Source organism: Chlorella variabilis, assembly GCF_000147415.1.
Source record: "Chlorella variabilis unplaced genomic scaffold CHLNCscaffold_18, whole genome shotgun sequence".
Lineage (NCBI taxonomy): Eukaryota > Viridiplantae > Chlorophyta > Trebouxiophyceae > Chlorellales > Chlorellaceae > Chlorella > Chlorella variabilis.
In genome coordinates, this window is record NW_005435070.1 from 925,393 (window position 1) to 943,215 (window position 17,823).

Below are 17,823 nucleotides of genomic sequence, written 5' to 3' on the forward strand. Positions count from 1 at the left end.
ATAGCTGGAAATTGTGCCGATGCTGCAATCGCAAGGGGCATGTGACAGCAGGGAAAGTCACAAGGGCGCCCATGCATGTGAGGGGTCAGCCATGTGGATCGTTGTGAGCTCGCTCGTTTCGGCGCCTCGCTTGGACTGGATGTGCTGCTTGTCGCCAGAGGGAAGCATGCAAACACTGATACCTAAGAAGAATGGCGAGCAGCATTGGACCCTGTAGCCCCCAGGCGGCCGCCCCCCGCCGTCCAGGGCAGTGAAGGGCGAGGGACAGACGGCCTGCAGCTCAACCTGCTGCTCAGCTAAAGCTTGCCTTTAACTTTCAGCTACAAGTTACATTCTGCAAGAGGATCTAGCCATCGCTGAGGGTGCCTCCAGGTCCACAGTGTCAGTCGCAGCAGGCCGGCAGGCGAGCAAGCCACGCTCGGCCTAGCTCCCTTCCTTCACCCTCTTCTGCTTCCTGCGCTTCTTCTTCACCTTCTTCTCCTTCTTGCTTCTTCGCCGCTTCCTTCTCCGCCGCTCAGCGCTGCTATCGCTGGAGCTGCCGCCGCTGCCGCCGCCGCTGCTGCTGCTGCTCCCGCTGCCCGACCGAGCGCCGTCGCCCCGCCGCCGCTGCTTCTTCCCGCGCCGCCGCTGCTGCAGCGCCTCGCCCATGGCAATCAGCTCCCGCTCCTCCTGCTCCTGCTCCTGCCTCTGCAGCCACTCCGGGCGAGCTGGTCCCAGCTGCTGCCGCCGCACCAACTCTGTGTCATCATTGGCCAGCTCAGCAGTCTCACCAGAGGGCAAGTAGGGCCCCGGCACATCCATGCGAGACCCCACCCCGCCCCGGCCCCTGCAGGCGGGAGGCAGGCAGGCAGGCGGGCACACAAGCAGATGACACAGCAGCTGTACAAGTTGGTTGAAGGAGGAATGCTGTCGCCTCGCAGAGCAGCCCATTCACCGGGCCGCAGGGCCAGCGCGGGCTGGCCTCCGGAAGCACCTGTCTGCTGCTGGCCGACAGGCAGCAGCCGAGGCGGCGCCACGCACCTGCTGCGCTTGCTGGCAACCATAGCGGCGATGGCATCGTCGCTCACATGACCCCCCTCCTCAGCGTGACCACTGGAATGACCTGCCGGCGCCGGCGCCGCACCCTCTGCCGAGCTGTTTGGGCTGGGCTGTTGGAGCTGGCGGTCCTCGCCGCCGCTGGCACTCCTGCTGCGCTGCGCTGCAGACGGACTTCTGCTGCTGCTCCTGCTGCTGCGCCTGCTCTGGCGCTTATGTCTGCTCCTGCTGCGGCTGCGGGAGCGGGAGCGGTGGCGCCGCCTGGCAGCTTCTCTACCCCGCCTCTCGTCTCGTCCCCTAGCACCCCGCTGCCGCTGCGCTGCCTCCCCCTGCTCCCCCTCCTCGCGCTGCCGCCGCTGCTGGTAGCGCTCCCACATCTCCTCCTCCTCCGCGCGCCGGTTGTGGGCCTGCACGCCGCGCAGGGTGCTGATGAGGAAGCGCTCGTTTGGGCGCTCGCGCTGCACGGGCCGCGTCAGCCAGGCCGTCACACCCTGCCCTGCAGCCCCCGGGCAGGCAGGCATCTGATTTCAGTATGCAGCTCGGTTCGCGCTGTGCAAGAAGTGGTGTGTGCAGCAACCACAGGCAAAGCTCTGGTAGGTAGGAAACTGGCCAGCAGGCGGTTGCACTGGCGGCGGCGGCGGCAGGCGGTGGCGGCGGGCGGTGGCGCCATCACCGGTGTTTGCGTGCCAGCCAGCTAGCACCGGTGACGGCCAGCTGAGCCCGTTGCACCTACCTTCTGCCTTCTCTCGCAGCTGGTCGATGTCCTTCTGTATGAGCTCCGCCAGCTTCTGGCGCGTGCTCATATCCATTGTGGCGCCACCAGTGCCACCAGCCGATCCCTGGGAGCGAGCTCAAAATATGCACTCGCAGCAGGTTCAAGCCATCGTGAGGCACGGCGGCAGAGACTCGGCACTGGTCTACTGTGCACTGGATGTGAGCAATAGAATGTAACCTAAATGAGGAACCGAAAGCACTAGTAGGGCAAACCACGCAACACGCCGCGCCTGCACAGCACCACGTCACAGCAGCCGCGAGCGCGCACGCCCAATTTCGCTCCTCGCGTTACAGATGGGGCAGTCAAACAAGGCCATGCAACAGACGGAATTCAGACAGAGGAGGACGTAACGCAGCAGTGGAAAGAAGGGATAACGACCAAAAAAAGAATGGGCACCCCGCACGGACAGGGTCATTCCGGCAGCATGGGGAGGCGCCCAACATAGTGTGTTGGGGCACAGACAGGTCACACAGTGCACAGGTGGTTGAATGCCTCACACAGAGGCGCCTGGCTGCTTGTTGGCAGCAGCCCAGGCAGCTGCATATCGCAGCTCAGCAGCACGCACGCTGCTCAGTTTCTCGGTTGTCCAGGGCACGGCGTAGGCTCAGTCGCGCGCGGCGCTGCACTTGAAGCACTGGCTGCGGCTGGCAAAGTTGTGGGTGTTGCAGTCCTTGCAGTACCAGTCGCCCTCGCGGAAGGCGGGGGCGGGTCTGCGGGGCAGCAAGCGCATCAGCAACGGCGCGGCGGGTCGGAAGCAAATGATGACAGAGTGGTGCCGGGCGCTGAGACGGCCAGCCTCGAGCTAGCTGCCCAGCTCTTCACCCACCTTGGAGCGCCGCCGTAGCCGCCACCGCCGCCACCGTAGCCACCGCCGCCACCGTAGCCGCCGCCACCGTAGCCACCACCGCCACCGTAGCCGCCACCGCCGTAGCCACCCTGGGCGCCATAGCCGCCCTGGGCACCATAGCCACTGGCGTCGTAGCCGCCCGTGGCGCCACCGTAGCCGCCCTGAGCGCCATACCCGCCTGCGGCGCCGTAGCCACCCTGGGCACCGTAGCCGCCAGCCGCGCCATAGGCGCCGGCACCGCCATCATAGCGGTCGTACCCGCCGTAGCCACCGCCGCCACCGGCGCCGTAGCCGCCGCCACGGTTGCCAGACCTGTCGGAGCCTGCACGGCGGGCGGCGTGGTGTGGAAAGGTGGGGCGTGAGGCTCACAGCGCGGCCGGCACGCCTGCCGGGCAATGCGAGCAGGCAATGGGGCTGACCAGGCAACAAAACGCCGCCTGCTGGGCTCACAGCCGGAGCGCCGCCTGCTCGGCTCACAGGCAGGTGGGGAGGATCGATGCGGGGGCGTGCCCAGCTGGCCACTCACCGCACTTGAAGCACCGGTCGCGGCTGGCAAAGTTGTGGAAGCGGCAGGAGGGGCACTCCCAGTCGCCCTGGCGCCAGGCCTGCTCGCGCGGCGGCGGGCGGTCGCCACCGTAGGAGGGCGGGGGCGCGGAGCCGCCGTAGTGGCCGCCGTCGTCGCGCCGCTCCCTGCACCAAGCACACACAGGCCAGCCGCGGGTCAGCTCCGGGCGGGATCAGGCTGCTCCACATGGGGCAGGCAAGGTGGCAGGGGCATGCACGCGACCGAGGCATGGCGTTGCCACTGCTGCAGAGCCCGCGGCTAGCTGAACGGCCTCCACGCAGGTGTGCACAGCAAACAACCAGGGGCCCAAAACAAGCGGGGGCATGGTCCCGCCCATAGCGCACCTGCTGCGGGAGCGGGAGCGGGAGCGCCTGGACCGGCTCCGGGAGCGGGACCGGCTCCTGCTGCGGCTCCGGCTGCGCGACCTGGGCCTGTCGTCCGCGGCGGGCGCTGCCTCCTCCGTCGCAGTCACGGCAGCCTCCACCGGCTCTGGCGCATAGGCGGCCTCCGCCAGCACCTCTGCCACCTCTGGTGCCGCCGCCACCTCCTCCACTGCCGCCACCGCCACCGCCTCCGCCGACCTGTGCCACCATCCCACACCAATTTTGTGACACCGGGGGCATGCCAGGCTGCTCAGGCTGCTGCGGCTGTCACCCCCCACGCAGGCCCCAGGCGGGGCGGGGCGGCCGTCGGCCGCTACAGGCCCCCAGGCCCTCCGCCGCGGCAGACCCCCAAAGAGGCCTGCCGCAGGGAGCAGAGGCGCGACGTGAGTGAGCGGCAGCCGTTGAAGCGCGCCTCGCCCGCCATCAGCCCGCCTCGTGATGCGATGCCCGCTCGCCTGATGCCGCCGCCACGCCGCGACCTCAGCCCCTCCCGGCCTCCCACCGCACCCACCTGTTCTCCTCGTCCGCCATCGCGAGTGTAGGGCGGGGACCTGGGTCACAGCAGCTGCTGGTCGCTGGGGTTTCTCTGGGTAGGCAGGGGTTGTCACAGGGAGCGTGGATCTGGGCGGCAAGGGGGTGCCTGGCGCTCTTGAGGTGGCCGGCCCATGCATGCACCCGCCGCGCTTTCTTTGGCCGCCCGCCCGCCGCCATCGGTAGGGCAAGGCGCGGCGCCGCTGTGTGGACACTGTCTGTCTGTTCCACCCACAACCAGCAAGTGAATGCTATGGGCCAGCTGTGGTGCTGCATCAGCCTGACAGGCCGCCCCCACTCAGTCACCCCTTCACACAGTCAGCCTCGCATCAACTTGCAAACCCAGCCAGTCGGCCCGGAGCTCAGTTACAATGACTGGGTGTATAGAGGCTAGGGGCATCAGGACACTGGGCGCCTTGCAGGAGCCAGCCCACTGCTGTGGGCTGGCGGCGGCAGCATCCATGCTGTGGCGGCACAGCGCAGCGTGGTCCACAGGCCCTCTTGCTAATCCACCAAACGTAACCCAAATCTGCTGCACTCTGCGCACTCTCTGCCAGTCTCTATATACTTAGTTTGGTTGGCGCACTGCCGCCTGGGGCCCCCTGCTCCACTGTTTATTCATCTTTGCCCCCCGTCTCGAGCACGGCCCTCCGCATCCCTCGACCCACTTCCAGGACTGTTCAGCATGCAGTGTGCAACGCAGAATACAACCCTGGGGGCTGCAGGTGCGCAGTGGATCGGAGCGCGCCTTGCATGACTTACGGCTCGCCACCCTTGCTGCGGCCCAGCTGCCGCCCCCTTGACCTCCTATTAACATGGGGAGATCACGGGATCCTGCTGAACGCTGCACTGACCATTCCCGCAGGCAAGGTCCAGCCGGTGGCGCTAGCCCGCCATGCCGCCGCCGACCCGCTGCGCAGCTCAAGCCAGCGCCGGGCGCCACGCAGCGGCAGGCCCATGGCCCGCCAGGCCCTGGTGACCAAGGCTGTCCAGGTGCGGCCCGGCTCCACACAGCCCCCGGGCGCCCGTCTTTGCTGTGGATTTGTCGCCATCCATAGCTGCCGCTGCGCCCGCACGGCTGCGCCGCCACCACGGGGGCCGCAGCACCCCGCATGGAGGGCCAGGCGCATTCACCCCGCGCTGCTTACCCGCCGGCTGATCTTGATGTGCCCGGCCTGGCACATACCTCTTCCTGCCCGGCGGCAGCCCCTTCGACCACACCAGCCCTCACCCGCAACCTCCCTGGTCGCCGCCTCCTCCCTCGTCCCGCCGTACTGCCCGCCCCCGCCAGGTGGCCGACCACACTGAGTCCAGGCAGTACATGGACGTGCGCCACCATGCCCACATCCACAACCACAGGCAGTACGAGGAGATGTACCAGCGGTCCATACAGGACCCCAGCGGTGGGTGCCCCGCCTGCTCCTCCCGTCCCTGCCATCACACGTCACGGGCTGGCGGCTCCCAGCCCGCCGTCGGGGACCCTCTTTGTCCTGCCCGGCATGCCAGCCAGCGCTCACCACCGCCTGCCCGCCTGCCCTCCTGACTAGCCCTCCTGGCTGCCTGCCCGTGCCTGCCCACCACCCGCCGCAGGCTTCTGGCGGGAGCTGGCCACGGAGAGCTTCCACTGGGAGCAGCCCATCCCGCAGCAGCACCACTCCGCCAACTTTGACATCCGCAAGGTGGGGAGCTGGCCAGCTGCTTTGGGTCAAGCTGCCCTGGGTGGAGGAAAAAAAACGCGCCGGTCAGGGCCGCCGCTTGGCCGCCCGCCCGCTGCGGGCGCGCCGCTTCCCGGAACCCCGCTCCCGAGCCACAGCCTCGCCGCACCCCACAGTGTGCCGTGCCCGGCACACTCCTCCCTGTCCCTCACCCGCATCTGTCCCCCCCTCGTCGCCCCGCCTCCCCTGCCCCCGCCTGCGCACGCACTGGCAGGGCCCCATCTACAGCGAGTGGTTCAAGGGCGGCAAGACCAACATCGCGTACAACTGCCTGGACCGGCACGTGGCGGAGGGGCACGGCGCCCAGCCCTGCTTCCTGTTTGAGGGCAACGATGTGGGGCGTGACGCCGTCATGACCTACAAGCAAGTGCTGGACGAGGTCTGCCGCGTGGTGAGTGGATCTATTGAGGAGGACCAGGAAGAGGTGGTGGTGGTGGCGGTGGTGAGAAATGGTGTGTATGGCGGAGGGCTGCTGCTGCGCAAGCGAGGCAGCGGAGGATGGCCGTGCGCCGCGCGCCAAGGTGGGTTTCCCCCGTCTCGTGGCAGCGCCACCCCCGACGCCCTGTGCCCCGCCTTGCTCCCCGCGCAGGCCAACTGGCTGCGGTCTGTGGGCGTGAAGAAGGGGGATGCTGTGGCCATCTACATGCCCATGGTCTGCGAGGTGGGTGGCACCAGCAGCTGCGGCAGGCGCCCGGCCGTGGCCGCACCGTCACGCCCTGCACTGCTGCGCTTCTTCATCCTCTGCTCTCCAACTAAACATATGGGGGCCTGGAGGCCGGCATGGCAAGCCATGCTAGGAGCTGTGCCGGCGCTGCGTGACCGGGCTGCCTTGCCTGCTGCGCCCCCGCCCTGCGCCGCCCCACAGCTGCCCATCGCTATGCTGGCCTGCGCCCGCATCGGCGCCGTGCACAGCGTGGTGTTTGGCGGCTTCTCCTCCGACGCCCTGGCCAGCCGCATCGAGGACTGCAAGGCCCGCGTGCTCATCACCTGCAACGCCGTCATGCGCGGCGCCAAGGCCATCGGCCTCAAAAAGATTGCGGACCAGGGCTGCGACATCGCGCACCACCAGGGCTTCGACGTGAGCACGGCCCGCCCCCCCACCTGCCAGCCCTCCCCTCCTCCCGCTCCTCTGCTCCCGCTGCTGCTGGCGGCGGGCTGCCTCCGCGGCTTCGCGGCCCATGCCGTTGCGCCGCAGCTGCCAGCCGTCCGCTCCCTCCCGTTCTCCTGTCCAAGCCTGCCTGCGCCCTGCCTGCCGCAGGTGGAGCACGTTCTCGTGTATGCCAACGACAATGCGGCAAAGAAGGAGGACACGCACATGGTGGCGGGGCGCGACGTCTTCTGGCAGGACGTCATCCCGCAGCAGCCCGACACCGCGGGTGCGCCGCCGCCGCCTCCGTGCCCGCATCTCCCCCAGCTGCCGGCTGCCGCGCGGCCCCGCCCTGCCTCCGCCTCGCTGCACTGCTCGCGCGCGGGTTTGTGTTCACCCTTTCCCATGTCCACCATCCACCACCCCCTGCCCCTGCTTCTGCCCCGCTGCAGAGGTGGAGTGGATGGACAGCGAGGACACCCTCTTCTACCTCTACACGTCTGGCAGCACCGGCAAGCCCAAGGGCGTGCTGCACACCACCGGCGGCTTCATGGTGCGCCCCACACACTGGCAGCTCGCTCGCCCCTGCCGCGCCGGCTGTGGCCCTGCTCTCCGTCGTGATGGCGCTGCATCCCACCTGCCGCCTCTGCTGCCACGCCCCTACTCGACACAGCACACACCTCAAGCACCTCCACACGCACACACACACACACACCTGTGCACGCCCCACACTGAGCAGGTCTACGCGGCTACAACAATGAAGTACGTATTTGCCATCCAGCCAGGAGATGTCTACTGGTGCACCGCAGACTGCGGCTGGATCACGGGTGGGTGGGCTGGTCCAGGCTGGGCTCGTTGCCGGGGCGCGCGGTGGGCGTTTGTCGGGCGCTGGCATGTCCCAACCTCCTCTGCCTGGCCGAAGCAGGCACCGTGTGTGCCTGCCCGCGTGCCGCCACCTCTTATTCGCCGTGCCTGACCTGCTGCTGCACAGAGAGCCTTTCCCCTGACCTTCCACCGCCCTCCCCGCCTGCAGGCCACAGCTACCTGGCCTATGGCCCGCTGCTCAATCGGGCCACGCAGGTGGTGTTTGAGGGCGTGCCCACGCACCCCAACCCGGGGCGGTGCTGGGAGGTGGTCGACAAGTGGCAGGTGAAGCAGTTCTACACCGCACCCACCGCCATCCGCTCCCTCATGCGCTCGGGGGAGGAGTGGGTGAAGAAGCACGACCGCGGCAGCCTGCGCGTGCTGGGGTCGGTGGGGGAGCCCATCAACCCAGAGGCATGGAAGTGGTGAGTTCGGCAGATGGGGTGGCGGGGCAGCCGCTGGCGCTTGCTGGCATCTGCTGCTGCTGTCGCCGCTGCGGGGTGCCCTGTCCTGCCATCGCATCGCGCGCTGGCCTCCCCTGATGGCCTGCTATGCATGGCTGCGCCACCCTGCCATCGCCGCCACTGCCGCAGGTATCACGAGGTGGTGGGGGACGGGCGTTGCCCCATCGTGGACACCTGGTGGCAGACCGAGGTGTGTGGAGGGCTGAATTGGAGGGCCTTGTGTAGTGCGGCGGGATGGGCTGCAGGGCCATCCTCTGCAGTGGGTTTGGGTGATGGGCGGCCGCGCATGCTGGCCTGCATTGACCGCAGCCCAGCCTGTGCTCACATGCTGTCGTGTGCCTGTGCCTGTGTGCCTGTGCCTCCTCTGCCTGCTGCGCAGACGGGTGGGCACATGATCAGCCCCCTGCCGGCGGCCTGGCCCGAGAAGCCCGGCAGCGGTGAGCGGGCTGTGCTCCTGTGCTGCTGCGGGGGTGTGTGGGGACGGGGGCGGGGTGCGCCAGCATGTGTGGCGAGATGGAGCCGGCCTTTCCACGCAGGCGCAGAGAGTGCGGAGCAAGGCAGCCTGGTTCACCGCTGCTGGCTGGTGCTGGCTGTGGCTGCCCAGGCCTGCTGCCTCACGGGCCCCCGCCCACCGCCCGCCCGCCCTGCCTTGCCGCCCGCCGCAGCCTCGCTGCCCTTCTTCGGGGTCAAGCCCGTGCTGGTGGATGAGAAGGGTCGGGAGCTGGAGGGGGAGGCGGAGGGGTACCTGTGCATCGCGCAGTCCTGGCCCTCCAACATCCGCACCGTGTACCGCGACCACGAGCGGTACGAGACAACGTACTTCGCGCCGTTCCCCGGCTACTATTTCAGCGGGGACGGCGCCCGGCGGGATAGCGATGGGTACTACTGGATCACAGGTGGGGCGGCGGTGGTTTAGCATTGCAGGATATGGGGTGGCAGGTTGTGTGGTAGGTGGCATTGCTTGCTGTGGGGTGGGGGCTGGGCAGGGCATGCTCCATGTGCTGATGTGCTGGGAGCAGCCGCCTGTTTGCCTGTCGGGCCTGCGCGCCTGGCTTGCAGCCATCCTGCTCCACCGTCCCCACCACCCGTGCCCCTGTTGCCCCTTGCAGGCCGCGTGGACGACGTGATCAACGTGAGCGGGCACCGCATCGGCACGGCGGAGGTGGAAAGCGCGCTGGTGGCGCACCCGCAGTGCGCCGAGGCGGCGGTGGTGGGCTATGAGCATCCGGTGAAGGGGCAGGGCATCTGGGCCTACGTCACGCTCCTGGAGGTGGGCTGCCGCCTGGTGGTGGTGCGGCAGCGGTGGTAGCGAGCGTGTGCTGCTTTGCCTGGAGCTGCCTGGGACAGCCGCTGGCCGCGCTGCTGGCACCCAGCTGCCACACTGGATGTGCGCAACGCGCCACTGGGCCCCACAACACACCCGCCTGCGCAGGGCGTGGACTTCCACGATGGGCTGAAGAAGGAGCTGGTGATGAGCGTGAGGGAGCAGATTGGGGCCTTTGCCGCGCCCGACGTCATCCACTGGGCCCCCGGCCTGCCCAAGACGCGCAGCGGCAAGATCATGCGCCGCGTGCTGCGCAAGATCGCGTCGTTTGAGGAGGACCAGCTGGGGGACACCTCCACCCTGGCAGACCCGGGCGTGGTGCAGGTGCTGCTGGAGCTGCGCGGCAAGTGAGGGGTGTGGATGGCGCCCTGGCCTGGCACATGCAGGCCGACCGCCGCTCCCCGGGCCTTGGCGACACGGCAGTAATTTTGGTAGAAAGTCTTATTCAAGGCGGCGGCGCTGGAGGCTCAACTCAGCCTGCCTCCGTGCGCTGCCTTGCGCATGCACGCACGCTCCGTGCACGCCGCCGGCAGCCGCTGCCTCGCATGTTGGTGCACTTGCACACCGCATTTGATGCCTCCCCCGCACTGATTATGGCTTGGAGAAGAAGCCGCCAACTGAGCTTGCTTGCTGTGCGCAAGCGCACGTTTTTGAGTTTTTGCCCCACACCTTGTCCCATCTCTTCTATTGTCTCCTAACCCTGCATGCAGCTCCATGCAGCGCCTCGCCATATAATGCAATTCTTGCTTTGATTGCAGATACACAGCGCATGCATGCAGGCGCCAACCCCACCGAATGCCCTTCCCCCGTGCTGTAAACAGTTCGGGCTGCAAGCGCTCGTCTGCTGACCAGCACCTGGCATCAGTCCCTTCCTGTGTGCCTGAATGGCAAAGATGCCTCCTTCCCCCAGTGAATCGAGGCCAAGCAGCCGTGTGACAAGTCCCGCCGCCCAAGCACACACCCATGCATGCCCGCCGCCGTCGGCCGATCCCGCCATCCGATCAAGCAGGACCCGAAGAGTGGGCTGCGCCCATGACTGAATCAACCCCCTCAGTGCATGGCAAACCCATCTGGGTGCTCGTTACTGCGACTTGAGCTGTCGCCGCCGCCTGTTGGTGGGCCAGGGAGCCCAAGGGCGTTGGCACCCTTACTGGACACGTGCAGCAGCTCTCCGCAATGGTGATTCAGCATTCAGTGGATGGGGAGGCTGCCTCTCAAGAACACGTTTTGCATCGACCATTCAGGCTGCTGGCTGCTGCATGAGAGTCGACCCTACGACCGAGTTTGCAGCTTAGCGCTTTGCATTCCTCTTCCAGTGCGTGTCAGGGCCACTCTGGAGGCCGGCCAGGGCGGCTCCAGTCTGCTGCCTTCGCCCCTTGTGTGAGCATCAGAAGGCGTGTGCAACAGGGCACACGCCTTCGCCTTGGAGGCCACAGCAGCCTGATCAACAGCCCGCGAGGCGCACAACAGCAAGTCGTCGTGGGAGCGTCGTGCTCACCATGGCGGCGGCAGCGGCGGCGGTGGAGGCGTCGATACAACAGCTGCTGGCGCAGTCGGTGCAGGAGGGCCTGCTGGACGACCAGTTCCTGCAGCTCATACAGCTCCAGGTGAGGCGCGGCTGGGCAGGCCTCCTGGGGCACGCCACGCCCGGCCCAAACCGCCGCCGCCGCCGGCCTCCGCGCCCGCCGCCTGCGCGCGCCGCGCCGTTGACGCACCACGATGACTGCGGCATGACGGGTGTGGTACCGGGGTTTATGCATGCGCGCGCGCCTTGCCGCCGTCCTTGACCGTGCCTCGCGCCCCAGCCCTGCCGCCGCCGCCTGCCGCGCCCCGCAGGATGAGAGCAACCCTGACTTTGTGCTGGAGGTGGTGGAGTTGTACTTCGAGGACAGCGCCACCAAGATCGACACCCTGCAGCAGAAGCTGGCGGAGGCAGCGCCCAGCTACGCGCAGGTGCGGGCACACGCGGGCATGGGGGTGGCAGCAGGGTGCCAGGCAGGAAGGCGTGGGTGCGTGTGCTGGTGCTGGGAGGCGGGCGCGGCCCTGCCTGTCGGAGGAGGGCAGGTGGCGGAGCACCCATGCGCGCCGTCGCCCCCTGCCTGCACCCGCAGGTGGATGCGCTTGTGCACCAGTTCAAGGGCAGCAGCGCCAGCTTCGGCGCACACACCATGGCCATGCTGTGCGTGCAGCTGCGGGACGCCTGCCACGCGCACAACCAGGCAGCCTGCCAGCAGCTGGTGGCGCAGCTGCGCGACAGCTTTGCCGTGCTCAAGGCCCGGCTGGAGCAGTTCATGGCGCTAGAAACCCAGCGCAAGCAGCTGGGCGGGCAATAGCCACCGCCCGCGGCTGCTGCACCGCCAGCGCCAGCGGCAGCATGCCTGCCGCTCCCGCCGCCGCCGGCCCGCGGCCGGCCGGGCAGCGGGGCGGCACGTGGCTCGCTGGCTGGATCCCAAACCCACACACGGCGCGCATCCAATGCTGCAACGAACGAATGACACCTGGGTGCCGATTTCATCTATGATCTCCTCCCCTCCTTGCGCACTCCCCCCCAGCAGCAAGCAGCCAACTAATGTGCCCCGTACGCATGTACCCCGCCTGCCAACCCCCCGGGTGGAGGCCTCTTATCCCCCTTGCCAGCGGCTGGAGAGTAGGGACGGCCCCTGCCCCGACGGCTGCCTCCCCATTGTTACGTCTCTGCTCCTGCCCCTTTCATTCTCAGCGCGCAGGCACACACCCCTCCTCCCTCTTGTCGAGCGGAGGGTGGTGCCGGCGGCTGCACCTTATGCCCCTCCTCATCCCTTTCTCAACAATGTGTCCCACTCTTGCTAACCCGCATCACCGGCTGGTAGCCAGCCATTGGGTATCCAGCCAATTGGCGCCCCTCATGCCCGGCAGCGGCGCCCCGGCACCCCGCCCGGCGACCTCCCACCCATGACGGCTCCCTCCTACCTCGCCCCTCCTTTCATCTCACTCCTGTCGCTGCCGCTGCCGGGGGCCGCCGCTCTCCTCCGCCCCCCTCCCAGCGCAGCCGGGATTGATCCGATTCTCTCAGCTCGCAATGGCCTTGATAACACCGAGCCACACCAACACATGTCCCCTTGCACGTCTGCCTCTTCTCCCCTTGCACGTCTGCCTTATCTGTGTAATTCTCACACTGTCAGGCCACCAGGGGGCAGCGCCAGGCAAGGATTCACCGGGGGCCGCGGATGTTCCAACGTGCAGGCCGCACTGCATCATCCATGCGTTGAGTTGCCGACACCGCCCTCGCATTGCCTCGGGTGGCCGCCGATGTGCTGCCGCCGCCTGCCCCGCTGCCTCATGCGCCCGCAGCCAGCCGCTTCATCAGCGGGTAGCTCTCCTCGAAGCCCTCTGCCGCCTTGGCCCGCCCCGCACACGCCTCCAGCGCGGTGCGGATGAACTTGAGCGCCTCCGCCTCGCTGTGCCCATCCAGCCACAGCGAATACTGCGGGCGGCGCGGGCAGGCAGGCAGGCAGGCAGGCAGGCAGGCAGCAGGGGTGACTCGAGAAGGGGCAGCTCCAGCAGGGGGAGCCGCATGCAGGCACGCACGCGAGCAGGCGGGCAGGCAGGCACGGACGGCTGGCCGGGGGGGCTGCCGCGCCTGGGCGCTGCTGCTGCAGCCGCGCAGCGCCGCGCAGAGCCGCGCAGGGCAGCCGGGCGCGGCGCAGGGCCCGCACCTGCGAGGGGGTGAGGCCGCTGCGGGTGTGGGGCGACTGGAGCTCGGAGGGTGCGCGGGAGTAGAGGTGGTGCAGCACCTCGGGGCGCGGCAGCTCCCGCAGCAGCGGGCTGCCCTCCACGTCGCCGCTCGCCACAAACAGCAGGCGGCGGAAGGCGCGCAGCGCACGCGCCGGCCTGCCCAGCTGCTCCAGGGGCACCAGGTTCTGGCCCACCGCCGCCTCCAGCTCAGCCAAGTCCTGCGGGGGCACCGAGGGAGGCAGGGGATACGTGCGCCTGGTAGTGGGGAGGGCTGTGGTGGCAAGGGGTAGGTGGGATGAGAGGCAGCGGCAGTAGGTGTGCAGGCGGCGCAGCGAGATGGGCGCAGCACCGGGCCTGGCGCTGCCCGGCTGGCTCGGAGCAGGGGAGCGGCCGCGCCGGGCGCCGACGCAGGCGGCGGCCCCCACCTTTGCCAGCTGCAGCTTGCCGGCCTGCGGCAGCGGGCGCAGCAGGGAGGCGTGGCGCAGCGCGAAGAGCAGCAGGCGCGCCGCCATGCGCTCGACAAGCGCGCGAGCGACTGCGGGCGGGAGGGCGGGCAGGCAGGCACGGCAGGGAGGGTCAGACTCCGGGCAGGATCAGGACAGCAGGCAGGCAGGCAGACCCAGCAGGCCAGCAGGCAGGCAGGCCAGGCAGGCCAGCAGGCAGGCAGGCAGCAGGTGCTGTGCAGGCGCATGCCAGCTGCGCGCACCAGAGGGCACGGGGGAGGCGGGCGAGGGGTTGAACTTGGTGAGGAACTCGAGGCGGCAGTGCGCCAGCTGGCGCGCCAGGTCACGCATGTAAGGCGAGGTGTCGGTGACCGCAGCCGCTGCCGCCGTGGCGTCGTCGCCTGGCTGACCCGCGGGCGGCGGCGGCGGGCCCGCGTAGGCGGGTGTGCCGTGCATCGCCATCAGCTGCTCCTCCATCCCCTCCACCAGCGCGCGGAAGGTGGGCGCCACCGCCTCCACCGCCGCCGCCTGCAGCCCCGCCAGCGGCGCCGCCAGCGCGGCGGCGGCCGCAGCGGGCAGCCGCCCCACCATGCCGCCCACGCTGCGGTGCACCTCTTGCAGGCAGTTGCACAGCGCGATGTTGCGCAGCTGGGACGGGTTGCAGGCGGCGCCCACGGCGCGCAGCTCGGGGCCCGTGGCAGCCATGTACTCCCCCCTCTGCGCCATCACACCCAGCGCCTGTCCCACGGTGGACGCCACCAGCAGGGCCAGACGCGGGGAGCCTGCGTGGGCACGAGCAGGGGCGAGGGAGCAGCGAGCATGCGTGCGTGTGTGTGTGTGTGTGCGCGTGTGTGTGGTGGGGGGTGTGAGGCAGCCCTTCCGGGCCGCCCTGGTGGTGTCACCGCCAGCGACGGGAAGCTGGCTGGGCCCTCGCCCCCAGCCCCTCCCCACCACCACAGAACACACGCAGGCACACACACACAGCCACCACGCATATACACAGCCACAGCCCCAGCCACACATACAGCCACCACGCACACACACACCACCACCAGCCGGCGCCCACCCGAGGCGGCCTTGAGCTCCTCGTGCACGCGGGCAATCGACTTTTGGAGGTCGGCGGCGGTGGGCAGCGCGCGGCTGCTGCCCGGGAAGGCCGCCGCCGCCGCCTCCGACAGCCGCGCCAGCGACTGTGCCAGGTAGGCGGCCTCAAAGTCGCCCGCCGCCTCCACCAGCGACGCGGCCTGTGCAGCGCAGGGCGGCGGGTGGTGGGCCGGCGGGTGGTGCGCAGGCAGGCGGGTGACGGGCAGGCAGGCCAGCGAGGGATGGCGCTCGGCGCGTGGCGCAGGGACGGTGCTGCGCTGTGCTGCGCTGTGCTGCGCTGTGCTGTGCTGTGCTGTGCTGTGCTGTGCAGCCACAGCCCGGCCCTGTGCACACACAAACGCACGCACCAGGCACCTGAGCGCTGCCCCCCTCCCCAACAACCCACCCCCACCCCACCCCCCACCTGCTCCCCATCCAGCGCCGGCGCCACGTCCCGCACGGCCGAGTCGCGCAGCACCCGCGCCGCCGCCCCCTCCAGCAGCCCCGCCAGCCGTGGGTATCCCGCGGTGAGCGAGTCGCGCACAAAGCCGCCGCGGGCGGTGCCAAAGGCGGCGGCGAAGCCGTCGGCCATGGCGGCGTTGGCGCGGGCCCTGGGGCAGGCAGGCAGGCAGGACAGGAGGGCAGGAGCAGGGCCGGGTGAGTGGGAACACGCGTGCAGGACACCGGGACAACGGATGAGCAGGCGGATGCGGGCAGGGCAGGCACGGGGCGGCGAGGCCGGCCCGGGCGTGCCGCCGCTTGCCGCGGCCGCCGCCTGCTGCGCACCAGAAGCGCTCCAGGGGCAGGGGGTCTGAGTCGCGGGACGCCACCACGTCCAGGAAGAGAACGTGCGACAGCGGGTCGCGCTTCTTGGCCAGCACGCGCTGCAGGTGCCACACCTCGATGGCGCTGCGGCAGGAGGGGCAAGGGTGGCGGCGGTGGGGGTGGCGGTGTGTGTTGGGAGGGGCATGCCGAGGTGGAGGGTTGAGCGGCGGGGCAGGCGGCGCCGGGAGCCAGCCAGCAGCGCGCGCCGGGAGGAGCCAGAGGGGTGCAGGGAGGAAGCTGCTCGTGGCGCAGAGGCTGGTGTGCGAGGCGGGCAGGCGGGAGCAGGCCCCCCCTGGCGTGGTCCCACGCCCACCTGCGCTGCAGGTGCTCCAGCGCGCCGCCCAGCTTCTCCCACAGCACCTCCTGCACCTTGGCCGCGGAGCCGGGCAGCGCGGTGCCGGGCCCGCCCCTCGCCGCCACGCTGCTGGCCGACAGCTTGCGCGGGTCGAGCGCCGCGGCCAGCTCGCGGCCAAAGGAGGCCGCCGCCTGGTCCGCCAGCCCCGCCACCGCCTGCTGCAGCTCGTTGAGGTTGTAGAGCACCTGCAGTGCGCTGCCCACGTCCGCCTGGCTCAGGCACTCCAGCCCCGCCTTGAGCGCCGCCTGCGCGCAGGGAAGGCAGGGCCGGTGGCGGCAGGGGAGGCCCCGGGGTGGGGCGGTGGCGCCGGGGAGGACCCAGCAGGGAGGCACCAAGCGAGGCAGGCTGAGGCGCTAGTCCGTCGCCCGCCAGGCGAGGCGAGGCGGACCACTCGGCAGCGGGGATGCCCCCCGCACCCTGGCTGGCTGGCCACAGCCCCCAGGCCTCCTCGCCCTCACTCCCGCTCTCCCACCCGGCCCCCCACCACACCTCTGTCTGGCTGCGCACGACGGCGGCGGCGGTCTGCAGGAACTCTGCATCCGCATCCACTGCCTCGATGCCAGACAGGTCGGCCTCGGCATCCACCGCCGCAATCTCGGACAGCAGCTTGGCGGCCTTGGCGACCTCCAGGATGCCTGCGGCAGTGGCAGCGGCAGGGACAGGGAGCAGGGACAGGGGCAGGGCAGGCCAGCGGCCGGAAAGAGGTTGGGACTGGGATGGTGGCAGGTGCAGGGGCGGCGGGTGGAGCGGCGAGCGGGCCGTGCCGGTCCAGGCCCAGCACAGAGGTTGCAAGCGCGAGGCGCAGCGGGCAAGGGTGCTGGCTGCGGGCCTGCGCTGGCACCCCTGCCACGCGCGCACCTGCGCTGTCGGTGGCCGCCATCTGGGCGCGCAGCTTGGCGACCAGCTTGAGGCGGTGGATGACGTGGCGCAGCAGGTCCACGGTGGCCTGCAGGTTCTTGAGCTGCCGCGTGCGCGTGGCAATCTGCTGGTAGGGCTCCGCCACCTCGGCGCGCACGCGGGCCGCCACCATCTGCAGCGACCGCACCGACAGGCCGATGCGGTGCACCGCCGCCTCCGCCTCTGCCAGCCTGGATGTCTGGGAGATCAGGTCCTCCTGGTTGTGCAGCACCAGGGAGCGCAGGGCCTGGTCCAGCGCTGCCACGCCATACTGCAGCTGTTCCGTCTGCGCCTGGGCCGTGGTGTGGCTCTCAGACAGGCTGCGCGACGCAAAGCTGGCGGCGTCGAACGACTCATCCAGGAAGGGCCTGAAGCGATCCGAGCTCAGCAGGTTCTCGGCCTCCTCGGAGGCAGTGGTCTTGCCGCCCTTGCCCATTTGTGCGATCGCACCGCTCAGGCTGCGCAAGCGAAGAGGGGCAGGAGATGGGGCGGACAGGCGCCCACCGGATCGCTAAATGGCTCAGAAAGGCTGCAGCGACAGATGATGGCGACCGCCTGGCGCGCCAGCCAGGCGGCGGGACGAGTTGGTTGGAGTCTCCAACTTGGAGAGGTCCCCTCAGAGCCAGCTGAATGCAGGCTCGTTGGACAGCAGTTCAGCCCACAGCGAGGCTCAGAATATTCTGGGGATTGACCGGTGGGAGATGGCCAGGCGTCAAGGCGGTGCTTGCGACATATTTTACAGCAGCGTGGCAACTTGGCTGGTTGAAAGTCCAGTGCCTCGGCGGATCAGAGGGGGCGCATCAATCAAACATGAATCAAATGCAGAGGCCGAAAAGGGGGGTACAGGCACAGAGCCGCGGCGGCGCGCCGCAGCTCGACGCAGGCATGCAACAACTCGGCTGCAGCGTATGGGGCC

The 17,823-nt window shown here is 69.4% G+C and overlaps 5 protein-coding genes across 5 annotated transcripts; 2 read left to right on the forward strand and 3 right to left on the reverse strand.

The window, feature by feature from the left end:
• Positions 1-423: 423 nt before the first annotated feature.
• On the reverse strand, positions 424-1,844 carry CHLNCDRAFT_137165 (hypothetical protein; the record flags this gene model as incomplete). Its single annotated transcript, XM_005845424.1, has 4 exons — positions 424-826; positions 1,021-1,102; positions 1,340-1,531; positions 1,769-1,844. 4 exons carry the CDS (start codon positions 1,842-1,844, stop codon positions 424-426), a joined length of 753 nt encoding a protein of 250 aa, XP_005845486.1.
• Positions 1,845-2,414: 570 nt separating this feature from the next.
• On the reverse strand, positions 2,415-4,136 carry CHLNCDRAFT_53947 (hypothetical protein; the record flags this gene model as incomplete). Its single annotated transcript, XM_005845425.1, has 5 exons — positions 2,415-2,520; positions 2,637-2,979; positions 3,184-3,347; positions 3,567-3,803; positions 4,117-4,136. The coding sequence occupies 5 exons, from the start codon at positions 4,134-4,136 to the stop codon at positions 2,415-2,417; spliced, it is 870 nt and encodes a 289-aa protein (XP_005845487.1).
• A 1,372-nt stretch (positions 4,137-5,508) lies between these two features.
• CHLNCDRAFT_26010 (hypothetical protein) lies at positions 5,509-9,941 on the forward strand (the record flags this gene model as incomplete). Its single annotated transcript, XM_005845292.1, has 14 exons — positions 5,509-5,539; positions 5,727-5,815; positions 6,066-6,242; positions 6,441-6,512; positions 6,717-6,929; positions 7,110-7,227; positions 7,391-7,491; positions 7,678-7,765; positions 7,972-8,227; positions 8,396-8,456; positions 8,646-8,703; positions 8,932-9,162; positions 9,376-9,536; positions 9,699-9,941. 14 exons carry the CDS (start codon positions 5,509-5,511, stop codon positions 9,939-9,941), a joined length of 1,899 nt encoding a protein of 632 aa, XP_005845354.1.
• A 956-nt stretch (positions 9,942-10,897) lies between these two features.
• Positions 10,898-12,024, forward strand: CHLNCDRAFT_32279 (hypothetical protein). Its single transcript, XM_005845293.1, has 3 exons — positions 10,898-11,197; positions 11,427-11,543; positions 11,702-12,024. The coding sequence occupies exons 1-3, from the start codon at positions 11,090-11,092 to the stop codon at positions 11,921-11,923; spliced, it is 447 nt and encodes a 148-aa protein (XP_005845355.1). The 5' UTR covers positions 10,898-11,089; the 3' UTR covers positions 11,924-12,024.
• Positions 12,025-12,906: 882 nt separating this feature from the next.
• Positions 12,907-17,343, reverse strand: CHLNCDRAFT_137169 (hypothetical protein; the record flags this gene model as incomplete). The annotated part of the gene is made up of 10 exons (XM_005845426.1): positions 12,907-13,053; positions 13,286-13,522; positions 13,730-13,839; positions 14,011-14,529; positions 14,814-14,991; positions 15,255-15,441; positions 15,617-15,739; positions 15,969-16,255; positions 16,500-16,645; positions 16,869-17,343. The coding sequence occupies 10 exons, from the start codon at positions 17,341-17,343 to the stop codon at positions 12,907-12,909; spliced, it is 2,409 nt and encodes an 802-aa protein (XP_005845488.1).
• Positions 17,344-17,823: the final 480 nt, after the last annotated feature.